This window comes from Anneissia japonica, unplaced genomic scaffold (assembly GCF_011630105.1).
Source record: "Anneissia japonica isolate Jap-2015-1 unplaced genomic scaffold, ASM1163010v1 scaffold287945_len1679841_cov205, whole genome shotgun sequence".
Classification (NCBI taxonomy): Eukaryota; Metazoa; Echinodermata; class Crinoidea; order Comatulida; family Comatulidae; genus Anneissia; species Anneissia japonica.
Genome location: NW_022753015.1, coordinates 153,741 through 169,233, shown reverse-complemented (window position 1 = coordinate 169,233; position 15,493 = coordinate 153,741). Strand labels below are relative to the sequence as shown.

General features: G+C 35.3%; 1 protein-coding gene across 1 annotated transcript; it reads right to left on the bottom strand.

The window, feature by feature from the left end:
• Positions 1-919: 919 nt before the first annotated feature.
• Positions 920-15,422, bottom strand: LOC117122621 (peroxisomal multifunctional enzyme type 2-like). The gene is made up of 22 exons (XM_033268277.1): positions 15,218-15,422; positions 13,694-13,747; positions 13,236-13,343; positions 12,147-12,206; positions 11,641-11,709; positions 11,049-11,198; positions 10,703-10,825; positions 9,893-10,009; positions 9,424-9,489; positions 9,216-9,278; positions 8,982-9,079; positions 8,404-8,482; positions 7,754-7,911; positions 6,835-6,958; positions 6,641-6,747; positions 6,111-6,246; positions 5,760-5,866; positions 5,333-5,419; positions 3,247-3,339; positions 2,737-2,878; positions 2,223-2,353; positions 920-1,509 (listed from the first exon to the last, which is right to left on the bottom strand). The coding sequence occupies exons 1-22, from the start codon at positions 15,375-15,377 to the stop codon at positions 1,420-1,422; spliced, it is 2,322 nt and encodes a 773-aa protein (XP_033124168.1). The 5' UTR covers positions 15,378-15,422; the 3' UTR covers positions 920-1,419.
• Between the last annotated feature and the right edge of the window lie 71 nt (positions 15,423-15,493).

Here is a 15,493-nt window from a genome sequence, read left to right as displayed (position 1 = left end):
CTACAGAGTATAACGTTCATTAAAATTAATCGTTGATAATAATGCTGGTTGAGGTGAAATGCTGTAGCCACGATAGCAGTGTCATAGAAATCGTTTCTTTTGAGTAAATTTTTAAAACGCATTGTATCCAAAACTATAAAGTGTACTGATATATTATTTTTACATATTAATTATTATATACTTTATACATAGATTCAAGGCATCTGATTGGTTAAAAAGCAGGTAATAACTTCAACCAACACTCATATGACTTAGGGGAAAAAGTACTATCACCTTAAATGATAAGTTTTTTGCCCTGTCGCGGTATAATAATCTATAGCAACTCGTGTATTTCTTTTGTAATATTTTCTGAAACCTTTCTCTTTGGAATTTCAATGATTTAATTTTTTCATAAATTTTAAAAATCATCTTTTGGGTGAGGGGCAGGTTGACTACATCATTTGGATTTTCTGCTCGTTCCCTGTGATCATGATCAATATGGTTACATTCACAGTGCCACGTTACCAGTGTCATTGAGAAATTGAGTGAATTTTAAAAACGCATTGTATCCAAAACTTTATTTATTGGTGTTTTTTTTAATATGTATGCTAAGCGTTTTGTGTGTGTGTGTGTATGTGCATGTTGGGCTAATTATATTTTCATGGTTCCAGTCCTATTTTTTTTTTTTTTTTTTAATTTTTTACTTTTTAAAAAAAATTTTTTATCAACGATTTAGCGTATTTTTAATGAAATATTTGTGCTCTTTTTTTTAATGGGTATGCTTGTTTTAGATGTTGCCTCCAACATTATATTTTATATCCCAAACCTTGAACTTGTTTTCACTATCATTAGTGCATTAACCTTTTCATGTTATGTGTTAACCTTTAGGTTGTTTATATTGAGCTAACAGAGAAGTCGATAAATAAAGCAAATGATAATAGTAGTTCTATTGCATAAATTTATTACTCATTATATTTATATTTCACAATGTCAATGACAAAACATCATTGTATGCATTTTTATGCACTGATAAACTATATTATCATTTATTAAAATATATCCATTTTCAATAATTCTGTTAATAGCTGATAGATAATTAACATAATTGTGATTTGAACATACATACTGTATTCTCAATCAATCGGGAAAACAAGTGAGGTGACAACATATCCCCATTTATCTAACTTCATATAATTTCTAATGGCCTATCATGTTATGATAAATTAAACACAATATTCAATTATATATTTTGATGTTTCATCCATATTCTGCAAAAGAATGATGTGAATAGAAATTATGTCTATAACAACATCTGATAACTTAATTGCTATCAAAAATAATGTACAGTTAACTTGTGAATTTCTTTTTTGAAATATTTCTAGAAAACATTTTCCTTAGAATTTCAATGATTTGGATTTTCTGCTCAATGCGATGACATCTTCAGAGTTTTGCATTCTGTTGGAAAAGTTGTCCGGCTTTCTGAAGCAGCATGATGTTACCTTTCACCTTTAATTTTCCTGCCATAAATGCCTGAAAGAATCAACATAATGAAATTAACAGGATTTGAATTTATGACAGCGATTGGAATTTGAAAGGCACTCACACCAAGCAACAGTCAGTCTAACTTTTAACCAGCAAGCAACAGTCTCACTCTTAATCACCAAACAGCCTCACTCTTAACCACCAAACAGCCTCACTCTTAACCACCAAACAGCCTCACTCTTAACCCCAAGGAACAGCCTCATTCTTAACCACTAAGCAACAGCCCCAATCTTAACCACCAAACAGCCTAACTCTTAAACACTAAGTGACAGTTTCATTCTTAACCAACAAACAGCCTCACTCTTAACCACTAAGCAACAGCCCCAATCTTAGCCACCAAGTGACAGTTTTATTCTTAACCACTAGGTGACAGTCTCATTCTTAACCACCAAACAACAGCCTGACTATTAACTACCAAACAACAGTCTCACTGTTAATCCCCAAGCAAAACTCTCACACCACCAGTTCACACCCTATCTTTCAACCACCAAACATCAGCCATATTCTTAACCACCAAGGCAACAGTCTCTCACCACCTGGCCAAACTACTACTTCTAACTCAAATGTACATATTCTTAAGGTTAAGGTTGGAGAGCAACCTTATTAATCATCATTAAATTGTAAACAACTAGGTGTTACATGGGCTAAATAATCACTGTCTTATATGGAATATTATCATTAGACACACTGTGATGAATTACCTGTTGAGGGACAAGCTTGCCAGTGACAAGTCCAACAAAGTCCTCATCTGCTATTGTCACTGTGCAGTCTGCTTTACCAGTCTTGGGTTCTCCTTTGTATACTTCTCCAGAGGGCGCTTTTGCAACAACAGCTACAACAACAGAGTAAAGAGATGATGATAATAATGAGTGCTAATAAAAATGATATCATAATGTCGAGGTTTTGAATACCTCACTGTGCATTTTGCTTGAATCTCAGGTCAAGGCTATTCATCCACTTTATCTCACAACCCAAAAGAAATGCCAATACGCCAACTTCTTGGTGTGACTGTTTAGAATGGTCTAACAGGAAACTGAGTACTGTGTATGTTCCGTAGTTATTTAATTAATGAGCAGGGTGTAAAATTGTGAAACTTTGCTATGATATGCTATATAAGACTGCTGTCGTCATCACTGTTGCAGCCATCATCACCACCTCCATCATCAATATTATCATTAAGTATGACAATGATGATAACATATAAAAACAACTTACTCCACTTTCCAGCTATTTTCTTGCCAACCGTTATATTGTAGAGGAAGACACCATTAACCTTTTTGACCAGGTCAGGCACTGCAGCCAATTGCTTGCCCATTTCATTGAAGATCATTTCTGATTGTAGACCACTGTTTCCTTGCTGAAATTGTAAATCAAAAGGATATTTGATGTTATTAATATTACCTACAGGATTTTATCTTCAGTTACTAACAGCCTATATGAGCAAAGCGTGCCCAAAGGCTAAAAACCAAAGGATCCCACCACAAACAGTACCTTGGTTTCAAAGATTATGTAATTTTCTATTTTGAATTGATTGATTGCAATACCAAACATGAAACACACAATATAAAACAATTTGAGAAAGATATAAACATTAAAATTAAATAAAATCACATGGTATCAGGGATAACTCACTTCGTGAGGGGTCCCTAAGTTTTAATGCTTAAATATTCCACCCACTTACACTCCAGACTTAGCAAAGGACAATATCTTATTATGGAATGTTACCTCAGTTGATGATGCTACAGTAGTTGCTCCACCAGCCACGTCCGTGAGTTCAATGTAACCACCTGACAATACTACACTCCCAGTCTCTGCAACCTTTGACATGAAAGAGAACATTAATTATACACCCCATTGTACACTAAAGAAAAACAAGAAATACCAAAACAAACCCACTCCAAACTAGATCAGAATCACAAAACTTGAAAAAAAAAATACTTTCAAACTACAGATCCGACTTCAGCCTAAACAGTCCATGATTTAAATGATAAATATACATAATCATAATAGCATTAATGATGCGCCACCACATTCCTCACACGCAATAGAGGGATTCAGCGATGTTTGTTTACAACCGGTCACATGACCTACAGTGGGTGTACCATGAAAAACATTACAGTGCGATCAGTGTGTAAGTATAGGAAAGGTAATGTTACGGATTTAAATGATAAATATACATAATCATAATAGCATTAATGATGCAATGCGCCACCACATTCCTCACACGCAATAGAGGGATTCAGCGATGTTTGTTTACAACCGGTCACATGACCTACAGTGGGTGTACCATGAAAAACATTACAGTGCGATCAGTGTGTAAGTATAGGAAAGGTAATGTTACGGTTTTGAAAACAACCACCCACTGTTAACGTTAGAAATAGATGGCAAGGAAAGGCAATACGATTGTTCAAAATAGTTTTTATTTAGTGTTCTCCTTGCATAGTATGCTTGAAATTTAATTGATCCTTCGAAAACCTTAGCCAGCCTAGAGATCAGAGCGAAGTCGAAGACTCTCGTGCATACCTAAACAGGCCGTAGATATGCAGGGGCTAGGCCTAACATTTGTTGAAAAATCTCAAATTCCCATGGATGACTAGTCACACAAAGTTTGTGTGGTGAATTTCAGGACATCAACAATTGACTTACCCCGGTATTCTTAAAACAAACTTTAGTCGTAGTTCGAGCTAAAACTTAAAAATTACATCATTTCGTATTCTTAAAACGAACTTCGACTAGCACTACGACTAAATGACGCGAACTTCGCCTAAAATTTTACCTCTGCAGGCCGAATTTTTTAGTCAGCCTAGGGACAGGCTAAATCGTCGACTTGACCACCATCGAAATATTTACCCCAATGAAAACATGCTTTTTGCAACTTACGATAAAGTGAAATGAATAAAAACGATTGTATAAGTAGGTCTGATGTATCTCCACTGTGTTCAAGAAAAGGGACATTACGTTTAGCTTCCAAAAGGCAAAATTAGCATGTTTTACTAGCCACATGCAACAGTTCCTGATTTGCACGAAATCCTCTCGCGTTGCAGTCACGTAGATTCACCGTGACAACAACAAAGATGGCCCCGCCCTCGCTCGACCTCAACTAAGATAGTTCTCCAAAGAAAACAAATTTTTAGTGACAGTTCAAATTCTCTTTCGTTTGATGTTAACGACTAATATAGTTATTATTATATAATATTAGTTAGGCGAATAATGGTCAATTATGTAATATTGAAGAAATATGTTTTTGAAAGACAGATGGCAGTTTAATATTCTTCCGCGTTACCGGATCTCTAAAATTTCGTCTGCTATTAAAATTAGCTCTTTTTATTGGTTAGTTTGATAGTTGTTGCTTGCCAGTCGTCTTCAGCTGAACTACAACTAGGACTTGATTTAGTCGTAGTTAGAACTTCTACTACGTTGTTTGTGAATACAAATTGAAGTGGAAGTTGCAACTAAGACTAAATGAAGTTCTAGTTCGAAGTTCGACTAAAAATACGGGCGTTAAAGTAAGTTAAATTAAGCTCAAAAGAACAAATACAGCGATTATGATGATCATTACAGCAATAAGATGGGACGGCCACCATAGCAATCTTCGCTGTGCCAGTCCATTGTTTAAATCCAACACCCATACTAGGTCTTGTGACACCCATCGCCGAATCCCTCTATTGTGGACTATAATATTTGTTTGTACACATAACTAACATGTCTAGGTAGCACAACATCTCTAGCTACACTTTATAATAGCCAATCAATGAATTGGCATATATATTAGGTATTGTAAAAAAAAAGTAACGACAAATACAATGTTTACCTGGCACTGTATAAGGATACGATTGCCTTCCTTCCACATGTCTGTCTGGATGGTTTGGCCAGGTAGCACTGGCTTAGAAAATCGCACCTGTATACACAAAGAAATTAAGATTATACAGACATAAAAATAATCTAATTGCCAAACCAGATTAAAGTATTTCTACAAAATTTATATAAATTTATCTGAATAATTTGCTACAACATACATGTATGGAATAGGCAACAATTCAATCACAGTTACCAAAACAATTATAGTGTCAATATCGATGCTGCTAATATTCATGTTAAAACTAATTATAACAAAATCATTTAACTTTCGGTACACCAAAAAATTTAATAATATGGTTATTGAGGTAAAACTCTTACTGTATAACCAGTTTTCTAAAGGTTAAAATTATAAAAGTAATCAGTAAAATTTGACGTGTTACCTTGATCGCTTTAAATTTGGAGACATCATTGTCCGCAAATTGCTTTAGAACATGACGTGTGGCATACCCAAAGGAGCAGAGACCGTGAAGGATGGGTTGAGGGAGGCCTAAACAAATGACAATACAATTAATGTGTTGTAAAGGACAATTGGACAATTAAACAATTAAGCAATTGTCCCAAGGTAACTCACTAATACTTTGTTCAGAATGACAGACGACAGATATTTCTGGAAGACATTTGATTGGCAACACTAAGGAGTACATTTGGAATTGCAGCATAATACAAGTCAAGGATCTTGCAAAAATGATATTCAATTGTCACATGTAACGGAATTAAAAGTGTGGGCTTACCTCCCATTGCAGCAAATGTAGGGTCAATGTGCAAGGGGTTGCGGTCCCCACTCAGCCGATAGAGTGCAGCCTGGTCAACGGATGTTACTTCTTTAATTGAAGCATCAGGAGCTCTGCTGGGGGTCTTACAACATGGCTGGTAATAAAAAAATAATCAGTCAGATGGGGCAAATCCTGAATTTTTAGAAACGGGGGTGGGATACGTATTTGTATTCTATTTTGTTTAAAATTTCAATACATGGCATTGGTATGTAGTGAAATTTTAAAATACAGTGGCGAGATTGGGGGGGGGGGAAGGGCACCCTGTCAGACACTTATCTGATACATGGCTTGAAATCTTGATAATTTCTAATGATAAAATGAGTAATAAGGCCCAATAAAGATAATACAGTAATAATAAAAGAGATAAGAAAGATTACAATAGTGAATTTTCTTTTATGTTGTGTGTACCAACATCTTGGTTCAATAGCATAACAATAAATATCCATGTTTAAAGTTTTTTTAATGATGATCAAAAATTTAATAAATACCTTTATTTTATCTGAGTTCCTCTTTCCACCAAAGTTGCCAGATCCAACAAGGAATAATATGAACTGATTATAGGCTACAAGCTGCTCAGACTCATCAAATGTTTCAACTGAATTTAAACAAAAATACAATTATTGGTATTGAAATGACAGAGAGCATACATTTGATATAAGTATAAAAATATGTCTAAACTTACTGCCAATTACAATCAGTGCTCCAGAACCTTTATCAAGGATGTCAATGACTGTAGCGACACTGGTGAAGGTGGCTGACGATGGCAGAGGGCGGTGTAACTCAAGGTATTGCTCACCATGTAAAATCTAATTCACAAAAAAATTAGATCATAATAACAAATCCTTATTACACACTAGTACTGTTAATTAATAAAGTGAACACCATTATCTTTAACTTAACCACTGAAAAAAAAATGTAAACCCAGTGCATGGACATTTCAGCATTGCACTTTAATACAGTGGAAATCTCGGAATTCCAAATGCCCAGTCAACAAGCTGTCACCAACTATGGAACTTTAGGCAATCTGACGTCATCACAGGCAAGCACATGTTTGCCCATCCATGACCTCACGAAAAAAATTAACCAATTACCGGGAAGAGTTTAGGTGAGGCATGACCTGATATTTACAACAACTGACCAGCAAGTCGCATTGTGACCACAAAGGATGTGCTGTGTTTAGAAAAAAAATGTCAGACCGAAAATGCACGTAAGAACAATATAAAAGCATTCATTTTATTGGTACAGTAATTAAATTTGGCTGTGCAGTACAGCAAATCAACAGGTTCTGTACGTATTATAAGTTAAATAATATGTTAACTTTTCATAGGTTAGTCATACCAAACTCACAGGGCTTTGCTAAACCTATTTCAGCGTCTAGGCCCTAACTGGCCTACAACAGCCTTGTTCCGAAAGGGTTCAATAGAAATGTTCTACAAACCGAACTTTCCGGAAAACCGAACATCGTACCCGGTCCGGAGGGGTTTTGGTATTGGGAGAGTGCACTGTACTTGTAATCTAAGTTAATATGAATTGTATTTATATAAGATAATAGCTTATGTTAGATCTTGAATATTAAGAATTTTGACAAATTTTTTGACTACCTTTGTTACATCAATATCCTCTAAACCTGGAATGGAAGAGCCAATGAGATCCATTATAACTTGTGCTGGAATCACACCATATGAGGGCAGTACACAGAAATTCTCATTCAATTCAAAAAGGAATTTTAAGTGATCTTCCTGTTGAGTTGAAACACCAACTGAAATTAAAAAAATTTGATTTATTATATATCATATTCATGCAACAGCAAACAACTCAACACTTCTGTGGAAGATCCCGGAATTTGAAATAGAGGGCCCAGAAAGAGACTTTTCACAGAAGGAGGGTGTATACTACATCAGCCCCACGATGCTTGGGGATGAGGTAATAAAATTTGTGATTATGGCACCTCTAGATGGCCGGAAATGACACTCTTTGACTAGAATTTTCTTTTTTTCTAAATTTTTGTTTATTTTGGGAAATTTTTTTTTTTTTTTTTTTTTGGGGGGGGGGGCCCCTTGAATCTGCAACTGCACTTTCAAGATAAAAACTATGTGACACTAGAGGCCTATTCAAATTTGTCTATGTATGGTCAGATTAATGGTGTAAAAAAAAAATTCATGCCCAGGAAAAATAAGCAGCCTGTTTTTCCAGAACAGAAACCTGGTATTGTATAATTAAAAATGTCAGTTAATTTAAATCCTTTTCTTACCTCCAAGTGCATACAAAATAGCATCCTTTGAACTGTATGTGAAAGTAGATGATGGGAATTGAAAGCCAATTGCTTTACTCTGCAATATAAAAATACTTCATCATTTTTAACAAGCTCAATGCATTGTACTGTACATCACTTTGCCTGGACTTGTCATAGGTTTTTAATTTTGTGGGTATCACATATAAAATACAAAAAAACTGTAAAGTCCTGTGCAGAATATCAAATTTTATTTGACCAAAAACTTTTGTATGCCTATACGTAGTCATGATGTACCTATATATGGTCGTGATGTGATGTCATTATGACCATATTTAGGCATGTCTTGCCACTCCATATTAAGTAACAACAATCATGTACAAATGAAATAAAAGATTGAGATTGAGGAGATATTTGATGCAACTCTGAATCTACCACTAGAAGACCCTTCACAACACACAAAATATATCCTAAAACTTGGTTTGGAGCCAGTGGGTTTTAATGAACTTTGTCAGGAAAGACTTAGCTCCCTCCCCACTCATTGTCATCAGGTTAAAAAAGTACAATTAATGTTTAAAAAAATTGAATAATGTACATACTGGGTTAAAGCCACCCCCAGATTTGTTCTGGATGTCATTGGTCGGCTCATCTGATTGGTTATATGCATGCAATGCTTCAACCATTACAGAATTTGCTTCTGTGGAATAAAGATATACAAATTCAGCATTTAAATTAACAAATAAATACCAACCATTCTCGAAATATGTATTTACAAAACATAGTTTTTTTTATTGATAATTAAAGACCAACAAAACGATGGTTTTCAGAGTTACCTTGAATGTTGGAAGGGTAAGATGGATCTTCAAAGTCGGTGCCAACGTCCCATGTGCGGCAAACTACAAATTACAAAATACAGATTGAGGATGAACATAAAGAGAATTATGCTCATCATTCATTGGTCAATTTCATTTCACATGACCTTAAAATAACTACTGTATGTGGTATTTGTGCTTACTTCTCTAGTGAATTTAGAATACTTACTCTCTTCTGGCGTGTACTTGACACCTTTTTTACGGACGACAACACCTTTACTTCGTTGATATCTCACTAACAAGCAAGAAAAAAAAAGGAATGATTGTGCAAGAATCTACAGTACATAATAAAATTCATAATAATAATTGATGTGGCAAATTGATGAAACTAATCGCAAAGACCTAATAAAATATAAAGATAAAAATATAAAAATTAGGTGTGACGTCATCAATATAGCAAAATAATTGGAGTAGTATAATATAAATAAGAAATAGGAGTGATTTTATAATGTTATAACTAAGGAATGAATGAATACAACCAGTTAATGAATGATGTAACAATAATGTTTATTCATCTCTCTAGTTCATCTATTTTATAAATAATTGGAGTGATGTAACAGTGTTATAACTAATGAATAAATATAACCAGTTAATGAATGGCATATTAATAATAATTTATTCATCTATGAAGTTCTTACATTTTGCATACCAGCCTGCACCACATTCGAAGATTCCTCCATTTTCATTACAAGTGTCGTGACAGAGATATGCAACAATAGGTGCAATGTAAAAGGGCTTCAAAGCATCCACCATATCTGAGAATTGAATGAATAAAGCTCAAAGTTTAAACTTGTAACAATAAATTTAACTAAATTTAAGTGAGGCAGCTTTATCTCAACCTCTTCTACTTCCTTATAATCTATCTTATGTTGTTAATTTCCTCATTATGTTGATGTTAAGATCGTAGACAAATACTACCAGAGTATAGGATTGCAAGAGGTCCGACTCTCTTAACTTTGCATGCACGTAATGAAACAAAGTACTACCACAAAATAGGGGGCGCCCTATTAGAATCTGAATAGAGTTTGAAACTTGAATATGCATTCTACAGACACAGCACACATTCGATAAATGCCTTTTATGTTCTTTTGTCTCTCTAGTTTGAGGTAGTACTGTACTTTTTGAGACAGGATTCCATTTCAAGGAAACCTCAACAGACCTCTTGCAAATCTATACTCTTTGATACTAGTCATTTATGTCACTCATTTTCTGCTGTCAGTAGCAAATCCAGAAATTCAAAATAGAGGGGGCCCAGGGGGCTTTTACAAATGGAAGGTTTATACCACATCAGCCCCACCATGGTTGGGGATGAGGTCTGAGCTTTTTTGGCTATGGCACTTTCAGACTTACATTTGAATACAATTTTCTTTTTTTCTCCATTTCTTTTTATTTTAAATATTTATCAGAACCCCTGCACCCACCTCCCACAAATCCACCTACGATCCTACCTGAGGTCATGACAGTTTCTGTAAGACGTGATCCCGCAAATGGTGCTATTGAGTTGCAGTTGATGTTATACTTAGCACCCTCTACCGCCAAGGTGTTGCAAAGACCGACTAAACCGAGTTTTGCTAGAAAAATAGACACAAATAATGATCAACTTGGTAAAATATCATTTTCACCAAAAACCAGAATCAGTTTACAGGAAACAACTTAGAATGATGAATTAAAGAACGATTAAGTACTGTAGTTCAAGAGTACTAACGATACACACGGCTGGCTATTCTATTAATCTTTCTTTAGGCTTGACTCTCTTTGCGAGAACACTGATACAACTACGTATGTTCAACTTACCAGCGCTGTAGTTGGCTTGTCCAAAGTTACCGTAGAGACCAGCAGACGATGTTGTAAAAATCATTCGGCCATACTTCTGATTCTTCATGTGAGGCCACGCAGCTCTACTGACTTGAAATGCCCCTCGTAGATGCACACGGTGGACAAGATCTAGAACATTTTTTAAAAACCTGACACATAAGGTATTTTTTTTCAATCACAAATCTAAGGATTTTAAAGTACAGATTATATTTGGTCTACTATTATTTTTTATGTTTTGTGTTTAATGTCTATTGTATCCATGTATTGCAGACATATACAAGATGGTCTGTTAACACCAATATTTAAAGGCACATACACAGGCAAAACACCAATAGAAAAAAGGCAGTCTTTTTCTTGGTAACCTAAAGAATGGATGCAGCTATCAAATGCTGAAAAGGAAAATACTTGACTGAAAACGGTAAAAAAGATGAATGCACCTCTTAAGAAACAGATGACTAGTGTAATAATTATGTACAAGTTTTACTACACCAATAACAGTTTTAAAAACTACTAATGCACTGTAGAACGAAGTACATACTGCAATACGCTTTGTCCAGTAAAATGCACTTACCCCAATCCAAGTCACTGGTTCTGGCAAATGAGCGATCTCGCAGGATTCCAGCATTGTTGATCACTATATCTAAAGAGATATAATATCACAGAAATAATGTTATTATACTCTACTCAAATTCATTGGAATCTGGATCACATCATCTACCTTTTCGAAAAAATGAATAAAATGCCATAATACTCAGTAGTACACACATAACCAGAAAGTTTTCATTGAGTAAACAGATTTTTCCAGACTGAAACGGCGTGGGAACAGGGTAGTAATCTAATTTTTGTTTTTCTCACATATCGTTTTTTATTGTCACTGTAATTGTAAATGTTGGTCGAATAAATAAATGAAATAATAATAAGAAAAATTGACATGAATAATACAGTATACTGTATAAATAGAAAGTATAATGTATGTCTAATTACAATATATGTGAACTCATTTTTCATCTAATGTAATTTTCTCAGCAAAATAGAAATTGATGATATTATATTTCTGGACTATTAACTTCCACTTACCAATCCTGCCAAAATTATCCAGCGCTGTTTTCACCAACTTTTCTCCATCTTCAACAGAATCTGTAAGTGTAATGTGACAAAATCCAATGTATAGTATTAAAAGTGATTGTGTCTCTTAAAACTATTAAGAGTAGCTCTATTGAGTATATAATAATTATTTTGTAATACGAAATAATGTTTGCCCTACCTAATTTACAGAATGTTCAATAAGTTCTTAAATGCTTGCGAAAAAAATGAGTGGGAATCGGACCCACTACCTCCTAATAACTAGCCTGGTGTCTTAACCACTAGACCATACGTCAGGTAGGGCAAATATTATTTTGTATTATTTCTCCTGATGCAAAAAGTGCCATCAAAATAATATTGTAATAGTTTTTTATCCTTAATACAATATAGGCAAGTAATAACATAAGACACTGACAAACAGAGACGTCATTGAGCCATCCAACCATCATTTGGATGACCAACAATGATTATAACTGCCAGTTTCAGCAAGATGGACAGACATGCTGTTGTCCTGCTAGGGATATTAGAATCTGGATCTGATGCAATCAACATATTCAGAAAATCATTAGGCTTTTGTTTTTATACTTATTGGAGTAACCGCTGGCTCCCTGTGATTGTATGCTCAACAAGTCTACATCATACCCTATGTGTGTAGATCAACATTTGACTTGAAGTATTTCCCACTGTACCATAATCTACTACTCTTATGGACAGAATAAGCATTCATTCTTCCTGTTAAAAGAAAGTTATCACTTTTAAGCCAAATGGGGATTGGAATGATAATAAGAATGACTTAGGCCTAATCTCTTGGTTTTAATACAGGGTGCAGTATTATTTTGTTCTCACCTTAGGAGGGGGGGGGGCACCTCCCTCACTTTGGTATCCCCTTTGACTGTCGCTTAGCACCGATAGGAGGCATACTCTTATTATTTTATTTAGACAATATTTTGTCTTAGCTAAAACCCAGCTTACGAATAATGTATTAATATACAATGGTGTGTGAATTAAAATTTGATTTGAAATGAATTTAACTTAAAGTAAAACGAGAGATTTCTGATAATGTAAAGAGATTTTAATAATTACCATAATTTGGAACAGCCTTGCCTCCTTTCGCACGGATCTCACTTACAACCTTATCAGCTGCTCTTTGGCTTTTGCCTGCTCCTTTAATGTCCCCTCCAAGATCATTCACTACACAGAACAACAAGAGATACAGAAAACTACTTATGACAGAATGGTTATATATAAAAATTATCATGATTGATACATTTCATCTCATTAGGATTTCAACCAAAGATATTCCAATCATTTTTCTGTTACTCTCTAGATGGAACCACTTAAAGACAACAAGTTTTTTTTTTCCTCTCAACAGTGTTCTCGCCAGTCTATTAAAACTTCACACTATCATAAATCTTATTTCCTTACAGAAAGTGTTCCTTTGACCTTGATCATAAACAAACTATCACACATGTATGCATCAACTTGCTATCTACTATACTATGTGGATACACATTGATGTAATTAATTGGTTGCATACTCACCAACCACAGATGCTCCCCTTTCAGCAAATAAAAGCGCATATTCTCTTCCAAGTCCTTCAAAACAAACACATTACTGTAAATTACTGTAGCAAAATTTAAAATTTTGTGAATGAACTAATATTATTAGCTGTTAAATTTCCTAAACTAAATCTGGAAAAGAAGTTGATAACTAGATTAGTAAAAGGAGATATGGTAAATGCAAATACTGCTTCAGTTCAGGTCTTTATTTATTTATTTTTTTACAAATACTGTATGTTTACTTTTATCATAAATCATAATGTTGTTACAAGAAACAACAATATATTACAAGATACAAAATAGATTATCAACATTATAAACCAAACATGTGATACATGAAATCCTTTTTGTTTGCTGCAAATACATATTAATATAAAGGACAAGGAAACAATAAATTAAGGCCTACTAAGCTTTTCAAAACATCGAAAACCAACAAACAGGTACAATACAGACTGTAATTACCTTATCTGTATTTCTGACAAAATTCATAGATTGCATTGACTATGAAATCATTTCTGTGTCTGTTTGCATTTGTATGACACCCCAAAGGGTTAATTCTACCTGACTGATTTAAAGGAAGGGTGTTTGGTGTCATTCATATTGGCCAGTAATGAAATCTCTTTGAGGTTCTCTAACTAAAGTCCTGAGAGATTGGCAACCTATTTTGTTGGGACCCTGAGAGCTAAGAGGTCACATGGGACAAGTGTGAAAAGCAGGGTGCGCTAGCTGAGCATGATGTGCAGGGCACAGTCTGCTTATGATAGGCAGGATGTGGCGTGCAGGGGGACAGTGTGCAGAGCCTGGTGTGTAATGTATTGCATGCAGGGCTTGGTATGCAGATCTGTATGTTCACGTTGTTCAAACTAAGATACACCCATTCTATTGTCTGGTGTTATCTAAGTTTACATGCCATCAAAAATTAAACACAAAAAGAGATAAGGCATTAGATGCAAGTAGAATCAGGGGCGGTTTGGTATCAGCCTATGTCTAATGTATAGGCCTATGTCTATAACTGTAGCAGTCTAGAGTCCTAGAGCCTAGCTTCCACTCATCAACAGCAAAAGAATAGTCTGTGGCTTATAATAGTATAAAAGTCCATGCATTAATATGACTGTGCAACGTCCTCCTTGCACACTTTGCAAACTGTGCATGAGTCTTGCAAAGTTTTTAAATTGTGCAAAAATTTCCTTTTGAAAGGAGGGCAGGAGGAGCAATGTGCAGTCGTGAGTCCCCGGTGAATCCACACCCACGTCAGCCCCACCACATACAAATGGGAAATTATTACTGTTTATCGACTGGCGGCCGCTTCGACCATAATCCCCTACCTGTACCTAGGCTAAGCCTACTCTCTCTTGTATGTAGCAGTACAGTATAGGCTAGTAGGCCTAGGCTACTCGAGTCCTAGACTTTAGCCTAGGCCAGGGCCTAGTTAGTAGAGTAGTAGTAGTATTAGGCCTAGTATCAGTACAGTAGTAGGACTGCGTAGGGCCTACCGGAAAAGATTACCTCCGCCAGCCCCTGTAACAAGTGCCACACGTCCATCGAATCGCAAGTTAGCCATGTCGGCAAGTTTCCTCAACTGTATATGCAGCAAATCTAGCCTTACCAGGCTCGGTAACTGAACTAAGCCTAGCCTTGTTAAATGAACGCCAGACCCCAAAATCATGGGGATACTCGAGCACAAAGAATGCACCAGTTCGAGCGATGGAAGCTCGAGCGGATGGAAGCTCGAGTGATTGCATGTAGAGGGCGTAATTAAAAACATGATAGAATCGCGTTTTT